A 27050-nucleotide genomic window follows, 5' to 3' on the forward strand; every position below is an offset into this window, starting at 1 on the left:
ATCGAACGGATCTGACAAACGCGCGTGGCTTTTGGTTGGTTAAGCGAGCGCTCGGGTGAAAAAAGTCACTATGACCTAGGTAATTCTAGAAGGGTTGGGGTAAGAGTTGAAACATGGCCAGAAAATCAAGCACTTTTTGCCAAAAGCGACATTGTTAACCACCAAATTGGTACCTCAGATCACAATAGAGTTGGCTTTTGGATAAAAAGAGGAGCAGCTACCCCCGCTCTCTCTGTCTTTTAAGCCAGGGCTCGAGGAAACCACGCTAAAGAGGGATAGTAAGACCGATACAGCTATCCACGAGAGTTCATGGCTGATGGCTTCTTTTTCAAAAAATTTGGACCACGAAGCAGCTAATCGGGACGGGATACTTCAGGCAAAAGTTTACGAAGTCTACACGAATGCGAAAGCCCCTGGGCACTTTCTCTTACCGAACCGGTTCCACGAGCATTTGATTTCCCTGCTTCTGATTGGCCAAAATGCACTGGTCCGCAAATATTTCGACGGTAAATATTCCAATACGGTTCAGGGGTAATAAACCTTTGCCGCATTCCCTTGAGCAAAGGCGCCATTCCAGGCTTGGTTCGGCAATATTGAGGTCACAAATACATTGGTGTTCACCTTAGACGAAATACAGTGTTTTGTGTGAAATTGTCCTCGACCTGATTCCACTGTGTTTGCACATTAAGGTGGAATGTAGAATAGGCATGTGACTGCTGTCCTTTCTGTTCACCTTAGATACCAAGATACCAAACTTAGGACGGGCTTTATCATACCAAAGAAACCCCAATAAACAATACAAGAACAGCATAACAATCATTAAATTACAGTTTACTAAAAAGAGTTATAAATTTAAGAAATTACCGTTATCTAAAACGAAACAGAAAGAACAAACTTTGTTTAGAAAGTAAAAGATGCCTTAAGCTAGGTAAAAAGCTTAATATATCTTTGAAAGTTATCGACACTTCTTATCTGTTATCCGCTTGGAAATACAAAGCTATTTCTTGCCGAATAAAATGTCTCTGCTACTACAAAGCAATAAGCCCAAAATAACATTGAGCATTTGAAGTTATTAATTAACTTGGTCTTTCTTTCAATTCTTGCACAGGCCTCGTGATACACTCGTGTCCTCTTGATACACTTGTGTCCTCGTGATACACCCGTGTCCACGAGATACACTGGTGCCCTCGTGATACACGCGTGTCTCGGTTCATTCTTGTTTTCAAATTGCTTCACTTGCCACTGAACTGGGCGGGGGTGGTTTCTCATTGGCTGGGAGCACTGTGACGTTACCGATGACTTATTCGTATTTATACGTCGCTTGTTTTGTGTCGTTCCACTTGAGTCTAGTTTCACCTAAACAGTCGAGAAAAGCGCTTCGATGCTTTCCAAACAGCATCTTGGTTGGAAGATCTGAAAAGAACAACATACAAACTGGAAATAATGCGGAAATTTGGAACCCAAATTACCCAGACCGTCCTTAGCGGAAGAACATGTAAGAAGTTTCAATGCTGCTGTCTTTACACAGGAACACAACGTTTCACTTTTACTTGCGAAAAGAAGAAAAAACATTCTTTTAAACCAAAACCTAAAATATCACTTCGAGTATATATCACAAACTAAGACAAAGCATTTCTCTCCACAAAAAAGAAAAAAAAGACGGAAACAACACACCCTCCATGGAAAGGAGGAAGCGTTTTCGTTCGCGCATTCAATCATCTCTCGCTGTTATTATCATCACCATTGATAATGATGACTAGAGCGGGATTTGATCCCGCGGGAAAAGAGTTCAAATTCGGCACCCTAAACCTCTTCCGTACATAGCATTCCTATCTTTATTTCTTCAACGTTATGATTAGAATCCGTTATAACTTCCATGTACTATAGTCCGTCAATAATAGGCTTATAGGCAGAGCAGATCCCGGCTCATGAAGCTACCCACCTAATAATGGCTTGATGAAACTCTTGGAGCTGCTGAGGTGTGGCTATAACACTGCCTGGTACAATCTGGGTTTGAATTGACTGCAAAGACAGTTCAACCCATTTGGATGTCTCCTGTGTAGCAAAAAAAAAATAATAACAAAAAAAGTTCAGTGTTACTGACACCTAAGAGAGCTTAGGAGACATGATTTCAGCTTTGACAGTTGTATTAAATTATTCAAGGAAAAATTAAAACAACCGACATTTAGATAGGATTTATGTAAGCTATAATGTTTCAAATCTTCTCAACTGTTAGTCTACAGAATAAGGAGTCAGCTTTAGCGAGGAAACCTAGTTTAATTAACCAGCTTTCTCATGTGTTTCGTTCCAGTTAGTATGTGAACTAATATATCAGGTTCTTTGAAAAAGAATTCGGGGTGTAAGAAAATCCCCAACAACTGAAACATCTTTGAAAAAAGGTCTGTAGCACGTTGCAATACGGAAACCAACATTCGATGAATATCATTGACTGACGATAATTCAAACGATCGCAAGACCACTGTTAACATAAAACTCCACATTAAAGGAGTTTGGGACCAAAGATTAATGGAATGTCGTAATTACAAGTTTACCTCTCTACAGAAGGTGATGAATTCCCACAGCACTTCAGCTACGTCTAACACCATGTAGGATGGTAATGCTCCTGCGCAAGCCTGAATCAGACCTTAAAACAGAAATTCAGACGTCACTTTAAATATTTCAATAATGGGAGCAAGAAAAAAAGGGAAGTTCACGAATTGTTAGTGTGACACACTACGTAGCTTTACGTATTGCGTTACTTCAACTTGTTTAACAGTAAAAGCAACGTAAGAAGACAGAGACCTTGTTACTAGAACGTGTTGACTGAAAGCTACAGAAAACAAATTCAGCCTGAAAAGACTGAAAAGGATTGTACACGCAAAAATTTAGGAAGACCATATAACGAAGAAAAAATACAGCTTCAAAACTCCTTTATACAAATGGTCCTTCGAGCTGGATGATCAGGCTTAAAGCCATCATGATTTTGGACAGGTAAACGAAGACAGAGTAGCCTCTTACCATTTATAATGTTCTGACCATGTACAGCGAGTATCTGCTGGACTAATGAAACCCTCTCTTGAAAATCATTTCGTGACTAAAGAAAAGAGTAAACAAAATTCCGTGAGTTCCAAGCTCTGAGCGACGGGTGTGTCAGCACTGAGGAAATGGAATCACTTCTGGCTGCAAGTGTGTTGTGGTCTCATTCGCTCAGAGGCCTTTCAAGCTAATCCAGCCAGGCTCCCACGCAGACCCTCTTAGGGCTTCGTAACCCTTCCTAAGCCTTCAGAACGTCAGCGAGGGAGGCTAGACGAGAAGACGACTGAATGCATTGCAAACTACTGAATATGCGATACAAACTATCAGCTGCACAGTAAAAACACGCGACTAAGAACCTGTATTTTCCCAAGTTACCCTCAACAAGTTCTTACATAAATGGTAATAAGCAGAAATTAAGCTATGTAGGTTCTTAGATAGGTTCTTATTTTCTGAAGAAAAAGATTACATGGAAGCCAAGAGTATTTAGTGATATATTCAACTTATTGTGTCCGAAGGATGCATTCCTAATCTCCGTCTGTCATGAAACTTTTCTCAATAACGGACGCCCTCTTATCCGCCCCGCAGATTTTTCAGGGACTTTTTCTCGGCCAGGGACTAGTATCTATGTTTTGCCTCGGTGGCTTAGCCTCAATTACACAAAATGCAGGTGAATAGTTCGGTGTAGTCACTGTCGGACGCACTCCCCTAATTTGCAATTACTACTAGTTCCTTATGTAAAACAACAACAACCAACCATTTTATTTGCCGACTTAAAACACGTTTACAAAAAAAGAGAATTAATTAACATAAATGAGGCAAAAAACTACACAGAACAGCAAAAAAAGTAAACGAGCTGAGAAGACACATTGCAGTTGGGGTGATAAGACACCTATGTGTCCAAAGAGGATTCTGAATGTTGACTTGACCCTAACAGGTAGCCTAACAGGTTCTTAAAAATGAGGTTCCTAGTAGCGGGTTTTTAATGTATACCCCTATTACCAAGACCAGAGTGTTGTACGGCACAAAAACGCCAGAGAAAGAAGTACAATATTTCAGTCTAACCTTCTCCGTTGCACAGCTGACAAGACATTTGAGGAACTTCATTACAGATAAGTTTGCGTCTCTGTGTTCGATTATACTCGCCACAACAGCGCAGTGAATTGAAGGGATGGCAATATCACACTTGAGAAATGAAACAGGAAACTTCTGAAGACATCTGAAGGGAAAAGCAAGATGCAAAAACCAATATCAATTAACGGAAAGGCATTTTAAAAATTCGCTACCGATGACAATAACAATAATAATGATGATGATGATGATGATGATGATGATGATGATGATGATGATGATGATAATGATGATGATGACGATTATAATGGAAATGATGACGACGACGACGACGATGATGATGATGATGATAATGATGCTGCTGCTGCTAATGATGATGATAAAGATGCTTCAATCGTCAATGAAAATAATGTCGGTAGAACAACCAAAACTAACGGCCGGGTAAAGAATTTAACCATAATTGACGAGAACAAGAAAGAAAGGAGATTTCCCTGATGCTCGAAAACCTGGCACGCATAACTAACACACGAGCTTATCTTACCTGCTGCAAAGTCTAAACAAATCATCTATGGTGTCTGGATGTTCAATCATTCCTTTCTCTTGACTTAACAACTGAAATGCTGGTACACAAAAAGCCTGAAAGAAATTCAGTGGGAACCAAGGATGAAGGAGATTAGATGAACACGATCATAAAGCTATTTTCAGAATGTTCACCATTTTGAGTTTTCTCTCAGAGGGCAAAGAAGTTCACGGGACAACTTATTGTTGCGAGGAAAATTTGACAACACCTCAATCAACTGACTGAAGAGCGATGCCATAGCGAAATCAAGGGACAAAGACGGGCGCGATCAGGAGTAGCAACTGCTGTCCGGTATGGTGGAAAGAGAGAGTATTAAGCAAAGACTCCAGTTTAAGGACACAAAGGGATGGTGGGGTCAGGGTCAGAAAAGACACAATAGAACCAGTCACGCTACAGGGGCACCCAACGAGGATATAGTTCAAAACCACTTAACATAGCATTGTTGAACGTATTTTAGTATTTAAACGGTAGATATCGGCATATTTTTATCCCCTAAAAACTTTCCATCTGTTCGGATTTCCTAGCTGAAAGTCTAGTGATCCGAAAATTATAGTGATAAAAACTTACCTTCTCGAAAATTTCAGCCAGGAAAAGGCTCCTGAAAATTCTAGGTGGCCTTTTTTAAGGTCAAACTCCGTTAAAAATGGGTAATTATACCATTTTGTAGATGTTCGAAAATCCTAGGAGAGGCAGGCAAGCAAGAAATTTTACAACAAATGCTCCGAAAATTCTAGATCTCAAATCGTCTTCCGAACAGATATTTTCCCGAAAATTGCCGTTGGGTGCCCCTGACGCTATCGACTGGAAACAGTTTCTGCGAGTAGCTAGCGTTTTGCAACCACAACCATCTCGTGTTTAGACTACTCAGCCTACAGATCTTTTATATATTGCTAATCGGTTATACCACGGAAATAAACATACCACAGTCATATCAACAAGTCCAGAGATACATCCGACCTCCTCACCATACTCATCTACCAATATACTGCCCAGGTACAGAAAGCACGAGTGGGGATTGGTACCGTAAATACTGACCATCTAGTTCGAGAATAAAAGGAAGAGTTAATCTTACTCTTCGATGTCTGGTAGTAACGGCTGACACATCTTGAGGGATCTCGTCCTTCGCAAAGACATGGTTGATTTAACCAATTGCTCACTGACTGAATAGGCAAACCTTTATTTACATTTTTTGCCTCATTAGCATATGCCTTTCATTCTCTGATCACGCTATTAAAATAAACTGTCTTAATGTCGAAAGAACATAACAATTTCAGTTATCTTTGAAAATTTGAGTCCGATATATCGAATAGTTTCGGAGAAATTATCTTTAAAAAAACTCGAAACTTTACAAAGAATGTATGGGCTCATTAGCGTTTTTGCCACCCAGCAATTTCGCAGTTTTCGATGGCTGCTATTTCCTTTGTTATTGCATGCAGAGAGCTGAAAATTGTACAAGTTGCACGAATTATTCAACTCTTTCATCCCCTGAATTTAATTTGTACATACAGTGGCGCCTTCAATGGGTTAACTCGATCGTATGCTAAAGAGAAAAAAATGTAAACAATGACGTCAGCAACGATTCGCCTGTAAGAACTCTGTTGCAACATGCAATCCTGTTTCGACAAAACCTGTACAAAAATGTCCCTGGTGCAACACTCTTTGATAAGAACGTGCCTTCTTATGCGATCTCTTTGAACCAGCAAACGTTGCACCAAGTGGAATCAAGTTCTACTGCAACTGCGACGATTGCTGCGGGGTATCCTTACAGGACAGGCTCATTTTAGCCTGCTGGCAAGCTCTCCAATTAACCGCGAGAGAACGCGCGAGTGTGTGGCACTCGCGTCTCCTTTCGCGTGCCTTCTCGCGACTCCCCCAAATGGAGAGCTTGCTTGCAGGCTCCGTTCATTTCAGGGGGTGTTACAAGGTCTCATTATGAAAAAAGCGGCACTTGAAAATTGGGCAGAGTAACAGTCCAACGCTGTCAGACGACTGAGGCGCTGCTGGCTTGATTTAGAGGGACTTGATTTACTATTAACTAGAAACTTGGGCGAGGATTCACAAATGAATTCGTTAAAGTAAATATCGTACCTCTGTTTCTCATAATAATAACCTTCTTCGCGTCTGTGCAAAATTATCTTGACAAATGGCGCCGACATTATCACTAGTTTTAGCTATTTTCCTATTTTAGCTACCTTTCGAAAAAGTTTAGAAAATCTTGATTAGCAGCGTACTGGTAATATATTTTACAAACTTAAGACAGCTCGCTAGCAACTTTCTCTCGTTCCACAGCTTTGAAGCCTAAATTGCTTTTCAGCTTGCAGAAATTGGGACACTGATATGCCCTCACTTTTTGAAGACACAGAGTTGTATGATTTCTAAGAACAACACCTTACCTGTGAAACCAATGGAGAGAGCAGGTTTATAGCAGCTTTACCAAGGCAGCGGACAGCGAATCGAATGCATCTGCATGTCATAAGAGGGAAAAGGGGATTACAATTAGCCTCAAACGCACGTTCTTAGAGCTTTGTTAAGCATTCCTTCATGGGGAAGGAACGCGTGATGAGGCAAAAGAACGTCTGGCTGGGAGGCTGGGTAACAATAAAATTAAGGAGGTGTTATGAGGAAATTTAGAAATGGAAGTAAATGGAACACTAAGTTTTCATACCTGCAGCATCTCTCAATGATCTTTATGTCAGCGCGATATTTATCACAAATACTTGAGAGTATAGGCCAAACCTAAAACATCGAGTATTATTATTATTATTATTATTATTAATATTGATATTAATAATGTGGCTAAATATAATTTAGGCAAAGTTAAACTCGAGCGAGTTGGCCAGCAGTCTTCTCCCACTTCAGTATGTGACCTACGGGGCGGCCCGCGGGGAATTGCAGGGCTCCTTGTGTGCCCTTTCGCCAGTGTTGCTTTGCATTGTAGCTTTGCTTGCTGATTGTAGCGGATCATTTTTTAGCCTTCTTGCAAATCAGTGCGGATTCTTGCTGATAGTAGCGGATCAATGTTTGCCTTCTTGCGAATCATTGCGGATTCTTGCCGTCTTCGCCGTTGCTTGCTGATCGTAGCGGATCATTTTTAGCCTTCTTGCGAATCATTGCGGATTCTTGCTGATAGTAGCGGATCAATTTTTGCCTACTTGCGAATCATTGCGGACTCTTGCTGATCGTAGCGGATCAATGTTTGCTTACTTGCGAATCATTGTGGATTCTTGCCGTCTTCGCCGTTACACACCGTTTTCTACTCGCCGCATGTCTCTACGTAACACAAACAACAGCCTTGCGGCCGGTTTTTGCCGCTGGATTCACGACTGCCCACTTTGACAACGGGTGCCATCCCAGAAGTTCCTCCTTCTTCTGCGAACGATGTTTGGGAGCCCATCGCATCTGACTAGCGTTCCGGACGTGCCGTCCTTTGCCTTTTTGGCCGCGCCTCCGTGGTCGCTGCCGTTAAATCAGCGCTCTCAGCCGAACAAACTACATCTACAATAAGCGTCCCGTAGCCTCAAGCGTGGCTGGGGGCGTTCCCACTACGTTCGTTTGCATTCTCAAGCTTTGGATCTGGCTGCGTCTAGTCTTGGTTTCCCACCAATTTCTGCTACCAGCATCGGATCGGTTAACCAATTGCAAGGTAGGCCAAACTTTGTTGTCCCTTCTTTGTGTCAACTTTTTCGCCGCCGGTATCGCCCGTTGCTCCTTCCCCCCGAGCGTCTAAAAATCCAAAACGGCGTATGGACGATATTGGCGGTTGGCTGGAGGCCTTTTAGTGTACTGTCTCGTGTTGACGTCATTTTTCGTTCACCGGCCGCGTGTGGTTAGGGTACGATCGGGCCTCTAGCAAGCATGCAGCCGCAACAAATTTGAGACTGGTAAGCTTTTCATGTCCAAGCGTTCTACCCCTTGCTTTTTAACTCAATTGCATTGCATCATTATTTAGATAATAAATGCGTATCTCGCAATAACCCTCGCGAAACTCGATGTTTTAGTAGCTTCCCTTCAAGTTAAGCCCTGTCGGGCGAGGCTAGGAACTGGTTGGGCGACCCACTGCCAACATCATCGTGAAGGTCCTTGCTTTGTTCTTTCTCTCATTTTTCTGCTGTTTTACAATTTGTTTGGTGTTATTTAAAAGTGTATTAGGAAGCATATTTAGCATTATGTCGGCGGCGATATGAAAAAAAAAAACAACAACAACAACTGCAACCACCACAACAGTACAATTCGCTTGCAAATTATTGTTCCTTTGCCGCAGTACAGAGCAGAAACTTTGATCTATCGGCGAGGAAACCTGGACACCAATACACTTGGGTGGGCCACGGTGTGAATTGAATTCCAAACTAGATTTCAAAAAAAAAAAAAAAGGGTTTCGACGGTAAAAAGCCAAACTGAACAAAACACTCTGGAGAACCATATCGCGCGACATACACAAACTCGTCTGCGAAGTGAGATGCACTGAAAAATGCTGTTGTATCTCGATTTTTGCTCTTATTTTGAAGCTACTGGCCCAAATTGCTTCAATGTATTCTGGAAAGTACTTCTGCAGTCAATGTTTCTAGCCCAAATTATTTCTTGACGGCCAAAACGGGCAAAAAAATCAGTCAGTTGGAACGTAGTCGCCACATCGTTGCTAGGCAATCTTGGATACCAAACCAAAAGAAAGAAAGATTTATGACAGAAGCAAAATTGCAGCGGTGCAGCCTGCTGACAATGCCATCACGCTGCTGAGCTCAATTGGGACGCTGTCATGACTGTTGCTAAGCAAGTGCGGATAGCAAATCAATAGAAAGAAAGAGTTATGACCAAAGCCAAATGACTCTGCTTACGATCCTCGAGTGTTCCGGGCGACATTACATGACTAAATTATCAATTCTCTTTCGCAAAGGGCGCTTTGTGTCTTGCTTTGCTCTGAATGACTTCGTGACCGCTGTCTTCCCCTCCCCACACTGTGTGCACAACTTGAGTACCGCGCTAGCAGTTTGCAAATGGCCAGGCCTAGCTCTCCATTTGAGAACTGTGAGGGCCCTGCAACGGTGCTTGTAGTATTGGGAATTGAATTTGATTTTATCAATCAAGCTGCCCGCTTGCCAGCAGACAAACTATCGGCCTTGCAGGGCCTGATAAGCTCATGGCTTCCGCATAGGTGGTGCAACAGACGCAAACTGGAGTCCCTCTTTGGCCATCTACATTATGCTGCCAATGTGGTGTGGCCAGGAAGAGCCTTCCTACATTGCATGATCGACCTTTTGTGCTGCTTCCACAAGAAGGATCACCTGATTAGCCTCAACAGAGAGTGTCATCTGGACTTGCTTTGGTAGCATCAGTTCTTGTCACAGTGGAATGGGGTTGGTTTTTGGCTCCTTCCAGGCTTGCTCCCTAAAGCTGATGTGGCAGTTCCTTTGGATGAAGCTGGATCACTGGGCTATTGAATGTTCCTAAAGGGCTTCTGGGTCCCGGGTTCCTGCTCAGCAGCAGCAATCTATTGCTTATAAGGAGCTGTTCCTGCCAGAAACTGCTTCCCACATTTTTTGGTGCCACCACTGGAACTGAAAGCATGTACTCTTTCGCTCTGACCACGATGCTGTCGTCCACATCTCGAATGCTAGGACTTCTAAAGTTCCCTGCTTAATGCGGTTGCTTCGCATTTTGCTGCTCGCAGTGGTACGTCATAGCTTCTCCCAACATGTGCAAGGTGTTATGAATCAGAGTGCTGATGCTGGCTCTCATTGTCGTTGGCAGGAATCCAGGCAGCTGGCTCCAAATGCTCAGCCTTGTCCAGCTTCGATGCGGAGTTCTCGTCCTGCTTACCGACTTGACTTCCCTGATTTAGAACAGCAGTGCTACTCCTTTCGTACTCGTGGCTTGGCTCCCTTGATTCGGCATTCCTATGCGTCAGCCCAAGCGAAATTCATTTCCTTCTGCTGACAGCTTGGCAACTTGCACCCATCAAGGTCTCCATGCTTAATGGACGAATGGACGCCTTGTCTAATTGTTGTGTTTCTGGCCAGGACTCTCCAGCATTTGTTGATTAAGGTTAATGTATCAGGCTTTAGAGCTCTCCACATGGATCAAGGGTGCTCGCATCTACTTGCAGATTGTCTCCGCCTGCAAAGGGACATTCATGGCATCAAGCGCTGTCAGGGTACTCCTTCGTCCATGCAGCTGCTTATAAGGGATGAGATTAATTGATGCTAGTTACCTCGCAGTCTTTAGATCTTGGCCCTCCAGATCATCAGATGTTCTGGGCAGCTCGTTTCTGGGGTACTTAGGCTTCCTGCGTGCGTCTGAGTTCATGGTACCTAACCTATCCAGCTACTCGTCATCCCTCCACTTGAGTGTCCCGGACTTTGCAGTGGATTCTTCATCGGCCGCATCGTCCTTGCGCATACGAATCAAGGGCTCCAAGACAGACCCGTCCCGGAAAGGCTCTTTTCATTCACATTGGCCTTGACAAGCATCCTATCTATGCAGTGCACGCTATGATGATATTCCCTGCTTCTAGGGGGTATTCGTCTGGCCCCTTGTTTTTGTTTGCGAATGGCAGCCTCTCACTCGCACTATTCTTACAGATTGGCTTAGGCAGATCATAACTTCAGCTCAGATACCGGGCAATTCCTTCTCCCCTAGCTTTCCTATTGGAGCTGCCTCTGTCGCTGCTCGCAGTGGGATTCTGAATCAATGGGCCATTGGCCCAACAACGCTTATCAGCCTTGTATTAGGACACTGGCTGACTCGTTAGCTGCACTCTCGCAAAAACTAGCTTCATGTTCCACAGTTCCATGCAGAATCCCTTCACGGCACAGTCCTCACTGCTTCCCGGGGTAGCTTTCTTGGCAGCTATCTGTCCTGGTTCAGGACCTTTTGCCTATTTCAGCTGGCGGATCAGCTAGATTTTTGGAGCGTAGTCGCCACATTGTTGCTAGGCAACCTTGGATACCCAACCAAAAGAAAGAAAGATTTATTACAGAAGCAAAATTGCAGCGGTGCAGCCTGCTTACAATGACATCACTAGCTGACTCGCTAGCTGCATTCTCACAAAAACTAGCTTCAGCGCGTTCCACAGTTCCATGCAGAATCCCGTCACTGCACAATCCTCACTGCTTCCCGGGGTAGCTTGCTTGGCAGCCATCTGTCCTGGTTCAGGATTTTTTGCCTATTTCAGCTTGCGGATCAGCTACAAAATTGTAGGTTAGTGCCTTCGTAATTTGCGCAGCTGTGGGAGTTGTTTTGGTGCTTGGGGATTTGTTTGGGTGATCGGAGGTACCAAGTCACCCTGTTGACGGGTCCCTCCGTTCTCCAAGCACCTGGAGACGGGTTTCTTTGGGTGGTTCCCGCTTCCTGGGTTGCCATGGATACCTCCTCTCTGCTTATTGCATTTGGCCCCCCACTAACCTTTAAGGCACCAGTTCCCAAGCTCATCATTAGCGATGAGTTTAAATGTGGCTAAATATAATTTAGGCAAAGTTAAACTCGAGCGAGTTGGCCAGCAGTCTTCTCCCACTTCAGTATGTGACCTACGGGGCGGCCCGCGGGGAATTGCAGGGCTCCTTGTGTGCCCTTTCGCTAGTGTTGCTTTGCATTGTAGCTTTGCTTGCTGATTGTAGCGGATCATTTTTTAGCCTTCTTGCAAATCAGTGCGGATTCTTGCTGATAGTAGCGGATCAATGTTTGCCTTCTTGCGAATCATTGCGGATTCTTGCTCCCTCTCCTCCCTCCCTGCCTGGTGGTTTGGTAAGCATTTTCTCAGGTAAGTATTCTCTTAGGTAAGTATCTCCACTGAATTTATTCAGTGTGACGGTGCCGGTTAGTGGCTGCTCCTGGGGTGGTTCCCGCTTCCTGGGTTGCCATGGATACCTCCTCTCTGCTTATTGCATTTGGCCCCCCACTAACCTTTAAGGCACCAGTTCCCAAGCTCATCATTAGCGATGAGTTTAATTAACATTAATATGTTCTCATCACGTTTTCCTGCTTTCCATCGATTGTAGCCAGGTCCAAGCAGTGGACCTGGGGCGCTATAGGAGAAGAAGTTACTTCAGCGACAATATTTTCCTTAGAATGTGGGCTGTTCCAAGCTTTTTGATTTTCTGGATTTCATTGGTGTTAATGTTACCAGGGACTCTACTAGTGACCTTGTCTAGTCCATTCTTAATTAGACCTAGGGTTCCAACGACCACTGGTATTGTTTCCGTTTTCATATCCCACATCCTATTGACTTCAATCTCCAAATCTTTGTACTTGGACAACTTCTCTGTGAATTTTGCTGAGGTGTTACTTTCAGATGGAACTGCTATGTCAATGAGCAAGCACCTTATTTCTTTGCCTTGAGAAAACCTCCTGTTCGTAGTCGTCGTCGTCTTAGAATCTTAACGTCTCTTTTCTTTAGACACTTGGGAAAGTTCTTATAGTAGAAATAATAATACTTTGTTTTGTTTTGGGAACTTACCTCCTCTACGACCACAACGGCTGGATGAACTTTACCATTGTCTACTTTAGGATTTAAATATCTGCAACAAATTGAACCAGTAACTAGATAATTCAAAGACTGTTAATTTTCAATAACATTCCACAGTGAGAATGGGTTTATTTTATGTCAAATTTAAAGCACGTTTTAAACTGTTTTGCTGACGCTTTCACTGTTTAGGAACTTGCTTCTTTGGGGACTGGAACCGTTATTCAATTAAGGGACGGGCGCTCTGGCGGCGGGGCGGGAAAAAGAAGAAGAAATGCTCATTGGCGGAGATGACATTAGTAATGATGTCATTACCCTTAGCACGTGTTTTTCAATGTTTGTTCACATTCGCGTTCGTTTCCGCTGCGAGCTGATTGGCGGAAATCTTACAGCTCAGTCGACGGGGAGCCACAGGGGAATTGGAGGTAGAATTCAAATTCCAGAGACGTTGTTGCAAGCTCTCCTTCCTTTTCCCGCTGCGCCGCCAGAGCGCCCCGGGGAGCTTGCTCGCAGGCTATTAAAGAATGAGAAAGACGGTTTCCCGGCTCGGACGATAAAATACGAGTACTCCCGATAGCAGTTGAATCTAAAACCTTTAGGTTACCAGTCCAGATGCTCTACCACTAAGCTACATGAGACTCGTGGGAGCTTACGCCACAAACATCCTGCACACTGCTAGGAAAAGAATGTCGATATGTCCTCATGCGGAATGATAGAGATGTGATGGTGAATTTTGAGCCTTTAAAACATGAGAAAGATAATTTTTCAGTTAGTGGCACACGCGGCTCAGAAAAGAGTCGAACTTATGACTTTTTGGTTACTAGTGCAAGTGCTCTACCGCTAAGCACTAACTATAATTTCCATTCTTACCTGAATGTTGCTGCAAGTCTGTCAAGCCACAGCGTGGGGTCTGGGTAGGAGTTACCAGGGGCCGTTAAAATCTTCAAGGGAAAAGACTTTGTATCAATAACAACGTTATTGAAATGAAAAGAAAGCATTTGAATTCCAAGCATAAGATTTACGATACACATCCCGTAATCCTCAGAGTCTAAGCGACCTCGCTCCCTTTCTGCTGATTTAAAAACACACAATTTTTGCTGATATATTTTATTTTTCCCTCTAAGGCCGAAAAGATTTCCACTGTTGGGTTATTTTTACGTGCGAACGCGCGTAAATATAAATAGAGGCAATGTATGAAAGGTCGAGCGTAAACGTGAAAGTTGAACCTGGCTCAAATTTTACGTTCATGCGGGACGCTTCATACATTGCCTCTATTTCATTTACGCCGCGAAAAACGTATGCAGCTACGCAGGTTAACATTACGCGACAGTAGAAATCCACCTAAACTCACCGTTACAGGGAACAAAGAAAAAGGCACTACCTTGGGGCTAAGAATATGATTTCCTATGCAGGCTGTCTGGAGGCTCGAACACCTGTCATGTGCAAATTTGTCTCAATTTACCTGTTTAAGTGACGCTATGTGTATCCCACATATATTCTGTAAACCTTCTGAGAGCTTCTCTGTCGATTCAACTGCCTCAAGTACTTTACAAACGCCTGAGGCAAATGACAACGAGGAAAATTAGTACACAAGCCTTCAATTACAATTAAAATTTCTTTACCTGTTTACGGTCACCTCCTTGGTAACAGATACCTCTATCTTTAATCTTTAAATCTTTAATTGACATATAAGACCGACATGTCCCTAAAACGGACGTTTAGAGTTCTGTCATACTTCTGCTAGCCTGCGGACACAGACGTATTTCTGGTCGTCGCTTCTCTCCGACGACCGCAGGTACGTCTGTGTCCGCAGGCTAAGCACCTCCCACACACCCTTTAAAACAGACAACTCTCTAAAATACAGGTATTCTCCCTGTGATTTTTGAGTCATTTTCTTTGACACTTTATTAACAGAGATAACTGTCTATGCAATAAAGTATGTATGTATGTATGTCTAAAATGACGTCTATTACGACTTTGACATTTCAGTTTCATATTCTAGGACCAGCCGACAACAGCTGCAACAACTTAGGGTCAATTTACTTAAAATACAATTGTAATTTACAAGTGTCGCCATTGCTTTCGGACCCTAAAACAATAGCTACACTTGTAAATTACACTTTATTTTAGTTTTATTAAATTAACCCCTGAATTTGTGTGACCTAGTCGAGTTAAGACGATGACCGAAGCACTCAACACTAATTGATTGTTCTCTAACACTTTTTGAGAGACAGTTACCTTTGAGAAATCCAATGTACGATTCATGCGAGATGGACAGAGAATCTGCTGCAACCACCACCTGAAGAACATTTAAGAGAATTGAACATCAGGCCAGTTTGAAAAAAAAAGAAATGTCGTGTAATAACACGACGTAGTTTGTTAAAAGGTCATCAAGCTTTGCACTCAGAATACTCTTCAATTTATTGTAACAAAAATATTTCATACAGACAGAAGAAGGGGAAAAAATGATAGGATAGTGGGAACGAAAGTAGACTGGGGTTTAAACAACGTGACTTTCGAGTCAAGTCATGAGGTCAAGGAAAATAGAGCAATCGACATTCACGGTGGTTGTTTTGTTTTGTTTTCATCATCATCTTTTTTTTTTCCTTCTCTGCTATCTCCACTTTCTTTCTTTTTCAAGGTACAAAAGCGTGTTAGAGTTAAAGCAACAAGGGCAAAACTAATTCTGAAGGGCCGGGAAAATAAAAAACAACGTACATTTACTTGTTGTTTTGCTTGAACTAGCAACGAATAAAAGATACGTTTTTTTAAAGATGTTCTTTACCTGCGCTAATACATCAAAATACTTTGTCATCTGTGAGTAACAGGACATACAGATGCTCGATATGGCTAAGGCTGTGATTGAAGATATTTTGGGATCTTGAATATTGGATAACAGAAAGCGAAGAACAGGATCTGCAAAGTAGAACACAGATCATGAATTAAGGGAAGGGCCAGGCTGCATTTAAAACCTGTTTCACAATTAAAAGTGTTTTGTTTTGGCCAGAGTGTAAAGTGTACAGAATAATGGTTTAAAAAACCGTCCCACATGTATTGTAAATCGACCGTGCATACTCTACAAGTAGTCTCTCTTTTCTTCAGATTTTAATAGTGACGGGAGTGCACACGCGAGAGCGTCGAAAAAGGCAAGAAATGGGGGTGGCAGCCTCTCCCGTCTCGCGCCTTCAGTCACGCGCGTGGCCATTTTCGTGTCTCGCGCGTTTCGTTCCTAAGAAAAAAGAGAGACTGCTCGTGGTCTAGAACGCGCACCTGACTATTTTATACTGATTAGAAAAATAGTATACGAGGCTGTAATACGTAACAGAAGCTTTACATACCAAGGTATTGTGGGTGTTCATGTATCCATTCGGCCAGTTCACCAACAAGTTTAATGCTGCTATGTCTGACAGCAACATGACAGGTTGATGGGAGATTTAACACCATTGGCAAGAAATGACCAACCACCTCAGACTGGCTACGAAAGCAAAATTGCCAGGTCGTTAGTCCAAGTTAGTAAATGAATTTGTAAGGAACGTCAGTTAAATAGCGCAAGTTTCGTAAGACCTTAAAACTAAAACGCACGAACAAAACAGAAACAACAAAAGAACAGAAATAGAGCGATTTGATTGGTTTTTAGAACGGATACAAACGCGCGTGGCTTTTGGTTGGTTAAGCGAACGCTCGCTTTGACGTCATCCTGCAATACGATTGGCCAATCGAACAATGTTTTCTCCATAACAGGATTTTCTTTGGTGGGAAAACGAAGAGTCCATTTTCTGATTTTGTCACCCATTAATAAAACAAATAACGAACACTAACCGAAACCATTTTTCAAGGTCATACGAAAATCGCTCTGCGTGTATAATTTGCGTACAATTTTAAACAACTGCAAAGTGTTCTCTTAGGGGCCGAATAAGTCTGTCTTTATAGGCCAGTATAACACTAGTACTCCAGCCAGCCAGAAGGCCTTCCAGAATTTCACATAGGACATGAAGTTTGAACAAGGATAGTATAGATGTGTAAAGAGACCAAAAAAAAAAAGAAGGCCGTTGAGAACAGCATGACATGTGAATGTAAGTAACCTTCAGTACAAATTGTTTTGCTGTGGTTGTTGTTACATGTATCGCTGTCAAAACAATAGATTTCTTCATCCCTTCTCCTGTCTGGCATCCAGGCTTTCACAAAGAATACTCAGGGGCGGATCTAGGGGGAGGGTGCAGGGGGTGCGCACCCCCCCCCCCCCCCCCGAGATGACCTGTGGTTTTCTAATACAACTGGTATTCTGCAAAAAAAAACTATGTGGTTTATTGGTGTTGAAGTAGAGCAAGAGACGAGTGCACCCCTCCTAAAAAAAATCCTGGATCCGCCCCTGATACTTCACAAAACATTTTCAGAAGTATTCAGGTACTTACTCTGAAACATTTCTGGCCACTGTTGACATCACAAACAAGATGGCCTCCGTTATTTCCCAAGGTATTTTGTCTCCTTGCTGGGCGAGGCTATTGTACATCTAGTAAGAAAAGTTATTTTTAACAGAATTAAACTTAACCATTCACAATTAACATTAAAATAATGGTTCATATTACAATACTTTAAGTAAAATACACTGTAGGAAACAACTATATTTAAAAAAGTTTATCATAGGAACTTGGATAGGAACTATGTAAGTAATTGTCATAAAAAAAAAAAAAAAAAAAAACATTTCAAACCTGGCTGAAACAGTTGGTTGATCCTATTATAAACACACAATCATTGATGAGGTCTGCAACTCTGAGACGAAACTCTCCAAACTCATCACTGTCGTCTGGGATACCTTGCTGTAGAGAGATTCAGGTGATAACAGAAATTTAAGTAGAAAAGGTTCTAAATAATAGTTCATCCTTTTTGTTATAAGTTTGCCATAATCAGTTTTTGCCTGGCACAAAATTTATATTTTTAAAACATGTACATTTACATTACAGTAAAAAACAGGCAGTCTAGCCAGGAATGCCAACTTTCATAGAGGACAGAATACATTTTGGGGAAATAAACTTTGAACATTTCAGCATATTATGTTTTCTCACCCCAATGACAAAGCTTTTAAAAAAATTTTTTATCGCTAGAAAGTTGTTTGCCTTTTTGTTTGTTTTTATACTACTTGAGTTAAAAGTATGCTACAGAGCATATGACTTTGAAACAAACTTACAAAATCTTTGTCCAAGTAATCTTGGACATCTGCGTACCCTGCTAGAGATAAGTACAAATGTATACAAGCTTGAACTTACAGCATCACTCTCCAGTCGACAGTGGACACAGAGAGCTTCAATAAGAGTCTGAAAGTACTCTCTAAAAATAGCTGTCTTGGCGTCATTCCGTGCCTTGAAAAGAGCTTCTGACAAGCGATACCAGAAATTGAAGGTTACCTCTGCAACCTAAAAAACAACAGGTCATAACATTTACAAGTCTTTGAAGTAATGGCAAAGTTTTAAAAGGTAAAATATGAAGTTAAACTGACTTGTTTTTCAAGATATGGTGCAGGGTGAGGGGGAGAGAGGGGGGTCAGTAGCCTTCCATGGAGTTGAGGATCCTGATATGGCTCATTTCTTGAAAAACAAATTTTTAAAATGATAATGCAGTTGACTCCCAATAACTCAAATCCTCTCTAACTCGAACTTTGCGCTAGCTCAAACCAAAGTCGATTTCCCTTGGATTTCCTTCATACATTCACTGTAATTTTACCCTCAGTAAGTCAACCCTCGATATCTCAACCCTACAAACCTTAACTCGAAGTAATTTTTGTTTCCCTTGAGATCATTTCAATATAATTTTACCCTCGATAACTCAAACAATGCTTTAAGCGCATGGCAAGTTGGAAAAAAAAAAACAATGTACTGAAGTCCAAAACATTGAATTTATTTCAAAACAATCATGTCAGTTCTTTGTCTTTCCTTTTTTTTGTCACTCCAGTTCAAATTCAGTGTCCATTACTGTATATTAATCAAGCTTTGTTGCTTATTTCCTTGTTCAAAATATCAATCTTTATTTCTTGCTGTCTTTGAAGTGAAGTGTGCATGATACTTGCATTCCCTCCACATCCATTTTTGTATTTCCTTATTTCCAGTTGCACTTCATAAATGTCACCTCAATATAACAATGCTTTGCCTTTATTGCTTCACTCGATCAACAGATCTCATCTCCATTTTTTCGTGCAATGTATCATGTACTGCAACCCTATGGGTCTTGCACAATCTGTAATTATTTGCTTTGAACTCCTGATAACTTGAACCTTTTTCGATTTATTGTACTAATTATCATTACCTCATACTGATGGTGTTTGACACAAGTAAGAAGGATGGTGAGTGTTCTCAAGTCTCCCAGGCCCTATAGTGCAAAGAAGAGTTTTAATCATAAGATCAATGACTAAAGAAAAACATCTCTTGTCCACCTTTTCCAAAAAGAATCAACAATTCTCTGAACAAACTAAATGTGAATGCTAATCATGACTATTGTGCATTAAGTAAATGCATGAATACATGCTAGAAACAAACTAGACAATTCCATTTCTCTATATGATCAAGATAAAGCAAAGTGAATAACATGTGAATTAATAATGACAAGATGAAGAAACAACAAAGGATCATTTACCTTTCCAGGTGATTCTACCATCACATGTAAATAGGATTCTCCCATTTCAGTGAAAATTCTACACAGGTTAAGAGCTCTGTCAACAGAAAAGAAGTGAAACCAAAAATTATTACAAATTCCAAAAAAACATAACTTATCATTTAAGGGTTCTTGGAGCCTCAGAAAACATAGAAGGAAATGTTTTCATTTTGCAAAAATGCCCACCAACATTAGCTAGTTCAGCTCAGAGACATTAGCCAGTGGCAGATCCAGGGGAGGGGACTGGAGGGGGGGGGGGGGGGCGGCCCCACCCCCCTTATTACTAGAGCAAACTGAGGCCCTGGATGACCAGCCCCTTCCACCCCTCCCCCGCCCCCATTATCTCAAGGTCTGGATCCGGCACTGTTAGCGACATCGCTTCTCTGCAAAATCTGGGAATAAAAAAGACTTCATGTTGTGTTCTGTTTCAGTTTTATCACCTTACTTGTCGGAACCTCTAATATATTATTAAATTAAACAAGGGGCCAATAAACCAGTTACCTATCAAAGTCCTCACTGTTGACAGCTTTCTCATAAGCTGGCGGCAGCATCATAACATATTTAAACAGACCTTCAGCTAGTGGTTGCTGCTTGTCAAGGTTCTGAGCAAAAAAGAAAAAAAAAATTAAAACACATAAGCAAAGGAGCAGCTTCCTGCAGAATAGAGCTCGTTGGACTTGTAATTTGCTTTGATTCAGTCTTGGATGTCCCAGGTTCATGTAACACTCTGGTCACTAGCTGGATTTGTCTTTCAGTTTTCCTGACTCAAAATTCTGAGTCACCCTTGCAAAATAGGCAATTGGTTGCCTCCTGCCAGTAGAGGTTTTCAAACCTGTTATGTTATGTGTGTACATAACATAATTTGTCTGAAATCACTTAAGTGCTATTAAGAGCAGCTAAAAGCACTTCCATTATAAAAACTTTAAGCAACGACTAAAGCATTTTCCTAAAAAAGGATGGAATTAATATCCTTTACCTTAACAACAATCCCTTTATGCAGTGCACATTATTGTACTTGCCAACGATTAAATAATGAAATGGACTGTACAGCTATACATGTACATTGGATATTTCTCTTTTGAGGGAGGAAGGCAGTTGAAATTTCTTTTGTTATTGGTCTTAGACTCATACATAACCAAGTCTTGTGATAAGGAATTACAAGAAATTAATATTAGTATGAAAAAATTCAAACCAACTTCAAACAAAGTTTATTTCTTTGTTGTAATTGGGGACCATTAAGACACATGCACACACACTTACCTCCGAAGTAAAAAGAGCATTGCAGACAAAATCTGCAGCTACCTCATGTAACATATCACTGGAGTCAGCTTCATGCTGAAACAAATAGTAATTCAAAAATGATTGTTCATTACTTTATTGGCCTTTAACCCTTGGACATACACCCTAAATCATACCCCACCATGGTACAAGTGGGGAGGGGGGGGGTGTTTTAACCCCTCCCAGGAGTTTTTGATATGTTGCATTGGTTAGCCTGTGTATAGCTGCCCTTTCTTGAGAGGAGGGGTGCCTGTACACAGGCTATAATAATTGATGTGTTTAGAAATGTCAAAAGAACAAAGAAAGAAGGATGTACAAGTTTATATTGTAAAGTGTACGTAAACATTTACTGAAAAAAAAAAGGTACTGCTACTGTATGGGATTTTTTTCAAAGAAAGTGAAAGAGAAGGAGAAAAAAGAAAGAAAATCAAAATGTGAGCTGAACTGCCTATCAGTGGGTTAACTTCTACATTGGGTTCCCTGTATTGGTAGGCATTAGCCATTTTCTTGTTTTTAAATAGGGCTTCATCTGTGTTCATAAAATGGAAGGTGACTTTTGTGAGACTAGTGAAATTCAAACTCAACTGTAAGTGCAACAATCTGCCCCCTTGCACTGAATCCACAAAAAATAAACAATAGGTTTGTTCCATACAAAGAGGAATTTGACAACCATGGTTGGAAACTCCATTTATTATCAGTATAAAGCTATTTCGAGAAAGGTTGTCGAAAAAAATGTGCACGCAACAATCCCGAAAGGTAACATGGGATATTATCGACACACTGTTCCTTACACTATAGCTGTCAAACCTACTTTTGTTGCTTTCCTTTAGCACTCGCAAACATATGTCCACGGCCTCTTGTGCCACTCTTTCAAATTTCTTTGAAGAACAGAGAACTCAAAACCATCTACAATACCTTTCAGGATTGTTGCATGCACTTTTTCCAACAACCTTTCTCGAAATAGCTGTATGTGGTTTGGTTTTGCTCGCATGCAGTACTGCATACTGATTATTACTCACCAGAGTTCTAAAGGTAGTCTGAAGCAGTTCAGTCTGTGCAAACTCAGCAGGAGGAAATGCACTTAGAGTCACCCAACTGGCAGCACAGCGAAACATCTAATAACAATAAAACAACTTGTGCTGCTTGTTTTCTATACATGGACAGTTCTATAGGGTACGGTTTGTTTTGCTGTAAAGTCTCAGGAAACTGGAGCAATAGCAATAGCCCAACTGAGGTCAATTGAGAAGCTTGCATGTACATTGAATTAACCCATAAAACAAAATATACATAATTGTGAGGGGACATAAGCACAAGAAGTACACTGGCAGCTTGAAAAACCTGTAAAAAAGTAACAGTCCGATAAAATTTTTCAAGCCTATGAAAGGGATGCTTGCATATGATAGAAAGGTGGCATTTTAAACTCAAAACTCATAACACTGCAAAGCTTATTATTACACTGTACACAGTCATGTACCAGAGGTTGATAAAAGAAACACTTTACTGACCTTTACTTTGATATTTGCATCATTTTGAAATTGACCAACACAAGCAGCCTGTATCATACACAATGTACCATATCAACAATATTAGTTTATATGAAAGAAGATCATCGCAGTTATAGACTCAACTTTTGCAGTTGCGAAAAGAAAGCCTGAACAAATCCAGGCTTGTACGGGATTCGAACCCTTGACCTCTGCGATACTGGTGCAGCGCTATACCAATTAAGCTAACAAGCCAACTGGGAGCAGGTCGTTGAATTGGTTTGTTATAAATCCATTAGTATAGTTTATATTATAATTAATGTTATTATCAAGCTTAAATTAAAGGACTAAAGGAATGTACATGATGATTGCTCACTACGATAATTATCAATATTATACGCTAATGCAAGAGTACACTGCTATGACAGCTCGATACACTAGCTGGCTGTACATTAGTTTTATGCCAACAATGTTCAAATTCCATACATACATTTAGACAAAAATATTATAGACATGTCAGACTAAATTTAGCAAGAACCGTAAGCATTAATTTCATTTCTTTCCCCTGTTGGGCAAATGGTGCATATATCAATCACTTTTTGTTCTCTTAATTCTTTAATACAAAAGGAAAGAACAAAGAAAAGTTCTGGTCATTTTTTTGTAGGAATTAGAGGTCAAAAGAAAACTCCACCACAACTGCATATGAGACTGTGATTTTTACCTGCAAAACATACTGTATGTTCGACATATGTAAATAACAATTGAACTTACAAGAAGATTAAGAACTGTTGTAGCTGAAGCACGAAGTTCAGTGCACACATCGTCCCTTCTGTTTGCACCCACTCGAAGATGATGACTCCCCACCTTACAAAGCACAAAAGACATGGAGTTATTTTCAATTTTATTTTCTTTAAGTTAAACTGCTGACACAAACTAAGACAAAATAAGCGACAAAATACCTCTTCAGGAAGAACTGTTAGAATTTCCAGAAGAATTGGTAGTCTTTCTACTGTTGCACCAAACCTGAAAAAGAAACCACTCTGAATATTAATTTTATACTTTTATTACTTTATTCATATTTATGTTAACCCTTTCACTGCCAGAGTGTTTGATGGAGTTCTGTAAGGTGACTCTAACTTTTGATTCTGCGGACAAAATCCTATGATGTGACCATTCAAATGAAAGCTCTCTGCCTGTACTTACACATGGTGCTATTTCTATTTCACAAAATGAAATTTGGAAATTTGGTCGAAATTTGTTTTTGGCTAAATTAGGCAGTGAAAGGGTTAAAAGGAAAAAGGTATGCAATGCTTCTGGCTACCAATAGCTTACAATTTAGACTGAAACCTGGAATTATTGTGCACTGTGTCCTCTTGTGTGATTTACATGTACAATACATTGAAAAAGAGTTAATAGATGGCTTTGAAAAGTTGCTTTAAGGGCTGGGATCTGCCTCGTTCCCAGACGTCTTTCTTTTGATGAAAATGTTCGCGCAAAGGAAGGCGGGAAGGATGGTCCCTTGCAGTTCATTACCAGTCACTGGCTTTGCGCTCGCCTCTGCCATGCAAAAAACGAAGCGCCTGAGGAGGAGGCTGGACTGGGATTATAACAAAGAGCATGTTTTTAATTTAATTTATTTTTAACCCACTGATTCTTAACAGAATGTTTCAAATTAACAGGACCATTTTTAAAAAGTGCCTCATTTCCCATCTGCATAGGACATGGATAAGGTATAGATAGCCTGTACACATGTATCTTTGAAAGAAAATTTAACCTTTAGGCTACAGAGGGCAATGTTTGGGTTTTAAAACAAATTTAAGAGGCCCTTTCATGAGATATGGACAAACCCAAACATGTATCTGAAACAACATTACTAAATGTTGCTGTTATGTTAAAAAGCACTTAAGAAATGCAATGGAACCATTAATATTTTATGGTTGCTACTATAAAAAGGCTAAGGAAAAGAATTGCAACTTGAAGAAGTTAATTAGGCCAGAAATATTTCAAGTTGTATCACTGTGTCTCAGATAACTGACTGAAAATAGTAGAAATTAATTAATTATTATACCTCTGGGAAAGGTCATTGACTACTTCTTTCCACTGTGGCATTTGAACAGCAAGATCGGCAAGAGTTAGACACAGCTGTTAAGAAACAGAAGTTAACATAAGCAAAAACTAAACCATGATGATGTTTTGGTGTCAAAGTTGTCAATAAGCCATTTCCGAGTTCCCCCGGGCCACTGTATTGAAACGAGGTTAAGTGCTCAGCCTTTGATATGGAGATGATTTTTCATTCTCATGCAAATAAAACTCATTTTCTCAAGAAAGGTTGCCCACTTGGCCTCATTTTGAAAGTGAGGGTTTTTGGAATTTGGAAGTGGCCTATTGCCTTTGACACTGATGTCACAAGCAGTACAGAGGATGTGGATCTGCACGGGTGGGCGGTTCTGGTGTGAATGAGTTAACCAGACAAGAGTTTTCAAGCACTAGCCATCCTCTCAGACATCTTGGGGGTCACTTGCTTCAGATTGAGGGGGTGGGGGGGGGAGTGGAAGTGAGTGACTCTTGAGCTTACTACAACCAGGCTATTTCTACAATTAATTTTACACATACTTCTACATTATACTCCTCTGGGCTGACATGCCTGTTCTTTTGCATTTGTACAAATGTAGCTATGTAATCAATTGCATTATTATCATATGTTTATGAAAGCACTATATATACTAAGTGTACACCATAATGTGCACATGCACCATTTTGTACCTCTGCTTTTCTTTTTACATGTACAACTTATAACAAAAACATAAATAAAAGCCTTTGCTGGCAAGTCTTGTGTACATGTACCTGGGTGACAATTGCATGAGAGGCTCCATGGAGGGTGAACAGATGATCAAGAAGAGAATCCTTTAGTGACTGCAAAAGAGAATAAGTGAGTATAAAGCACTACATGCATTATTAATTTGACATCCTCAATCATTGCAAAAAAGAGCCCTACATAGGTGTTCAAATTAAATGATATTGCAGAACCTCCATACTTACATCACATGTATATTGTGGCCCACAAAATACATGTAAGGACAAAAGCAAATAATATTGAAAAAAAAAAAAAAATGAACACAACTTGTCAGAGGTAAACCAGTTACCACAAAATTTCGAAAATAAGCCCTGGGGCTTATATTTTTCAAAGGCCCTTTTTGAGGGGCTTATTTTTGGAGGGGCTCATATTCGGAGGGGCTTATCTACGGAAAGAAATTTGCGTTTCAAAATCAACTGGGCTGGCAACTTGAACCTTCAAGGGAAATCGTAAAAGGTTCGAGTTCACGGGAGTTCGAGTTATCCGGAGTACAAAGAAAATAGCCGAGAGTAAGGTAAAAAACAGTTTTTATTGCACAGTGAACATTTTACTCTCATTTAATTGTAGAAATGTCAAGTGAAAATTAAAAGATGCTTCAAGATTATAAATCAGAAAGTAACGTAACAAAACATAGCCCAAATAGAGCATGCGTTTGACTGTTTTGAGAAGAAAAGCTGCTTCATGTTAGCCTGTGACAATCAACATCAGCCTCTACTAGTAAACTATACTCCTACAACACGTCAATAGGAAATCCAAAATCCAATGTTTTGGACGCCCGTATACTGCTTTTTCCCCGGCTTTTTAAGGGCTTTTTAACATGGTTCGAGTTATCGAGGGTAAAATTATACAGAAAATGACCTGAGGGGAAACGAAAATTGATTCGAATTAGAGGGAGTTCGAGTTATCGAGGGTTCGAGTTACCGAGGGTAAAATTACAGTGAATGTATGACCGAAATCTAGGGGAAATCGATTTTGGTTCGAGTTAGTGCGAGGTTCGAGTAAGCAAGGGTTCAAGTTATCAGGAGTCGATTGTACTTTGTACTTGAGGGCAATTTTCCAATTACAAGCCACAGGCATTTAACAGAGGGTTTTTTGCATTACTGGTTTGAGGGGCTTATATTTGGAGGGGCTTAAACATGGAGGGGCTTACTTTTGGAATTTTACGGTAGCTATCAATATTATTAAACACAAGCATGGCTGAGTACACTGTAATTGAACTTATGACCGCCAAGGACAAATCCAGAAAGTGGTTACTGAAGGGGTTGAAACTTCTGGGCCCCTAGATTGTATGCTGACGTCCGAGCTTACTGTTCACATTTTAATATGTATTGTAAGAGGGTACATCTGTTGTCCTCTCATCCACAACTCTCTCTCTTCATTCATTCAAGTCCAGCTCTACACCCCTGTGGCAACCTTGCCTGTTCAGCCGGTCAGAGGCAAACCAGTCACACCCTGTTGCTATTACTAGTAAAATTTATATGCGTAAGCATGGCTGAGTACATGTAGTTGAACTCATGGCCAACCCACATAACACATCCAGCAAGTGGTTAATGCAGAGCTTGAACTTTAGGGCATCTAGATTGCACATTTCAGCTGTATGCCCACTCTCCCCCGTAGCCTGCTTAACCACCAAGAGTACTGATGCAATAAACATCC

General features: G+C 40.9%; 1 protein-coding gene and 1 non-coding gene across 2 annotated transcripts in view; both read right to left on the bottom strand.

Moving 5' to 3' along the window:
- Nucleotides 1–815: 815 nt before the first annotated feature.
- Nucleotides 816–27050, bottom strand: part of LOC140933466 (transportin-3-like) — a 28888-nt gene continuing 2653 nt past the window's right edge. The window contains exons 4-31 of the mRNA XM_073383024.1: nt 25385–25453; nt 24609–24682; nt 23500–23563; nt 23312–23404; nt 22565–22612; nt 22079–22174; nt 21042–21116; nt 20283–20383; nt 19764–19839; nt 19437–19499; nt 18404–18550; nt 17849–17956; nt 17552–17649; nt 16478–16614; nt 15925–16055; nt 15378–15438; nt 14602–14696; nt 14010–14080; nt 13134–13194; nt 7350–7420; nt 7078–7147; nt 5606–5722; nt 4646–4740; nt 4099–4252; nt 3019–3094; nt 2553–2644; nt 1943–2055; nt 816–1413 (exon numbers count right to left, since the gene is read on the bottom strand). Of these exons, the coding sequence (XP_073239125.1) occupies nt 1353–1413; nt 1943–2055; nt 2553–2644; nt 3019–3094; nt 4099–4252; nt 4646–4740; nt 5606–5722; nt 7078–7147; nt 7350–7420; nt 13134–13194; nt 14010–14080; nt 14602–14696; nt 15378–15438; nt 15925–16055; nt 16478–16614; nt 17552–17649; nt 17849–17956; nt 18404–18550; nt 19437–19499; nt 19764–19839; nt 20283–20383; nt 21042–21116; nt 22079–22174; nt 22565–22612; nt 23312–23404; nt 23500–23563; nt 24609–24682; nt 25385–25453 (2517 nt within the window). The 3' untranslated portion in view covers nt 816–1352. The remainder of the gene's footprint in view (nt 1414–1942; nt 2056–2552; nt 2645–3018; nt 3095–4098; nt 4253–4645; nt 4741–5605; nt 5723–7077; nt 7148–7349; nt 7421–13133; nt 13195–14009; nt 14081–14601; nt 14697–15377; nt 15439–15924; nt 16056–16477; nt 16615–17551; nt 17650–17848; nt 17957–18403; nt 18551–19436; nt 19500–19763; nt 19840–20282; nt 20384–21041; nt 21117–22078; nt 22175–22564; nt 22613–23311; nt 23405–23499; nt 23564–24608; nt 24683–25384; nt 25454–27050) is intronic.
- On the bottom strand, nt 22723–22795 carry Trnat-agu (transfer RNA threonine (anticodon AGU)). The gene has a single exon. It is a non-coding gene; the product is annotated as a tRNA-Thr (tRNA).

This window comes from Porites lutea, chromosome 4 (assembly GCF_958299795.1).
Source record: "Porites lutea chromosome 4, jaPorLute2.1, whole genome shotgun sequence".
Classification (NCBI taxonomy): domain Eukaryota; kingdom Metazoa; phylum Cnidaria; class Anthozoa; order Scleractinia; family Poritidae; genus Porites; species Porites lutea.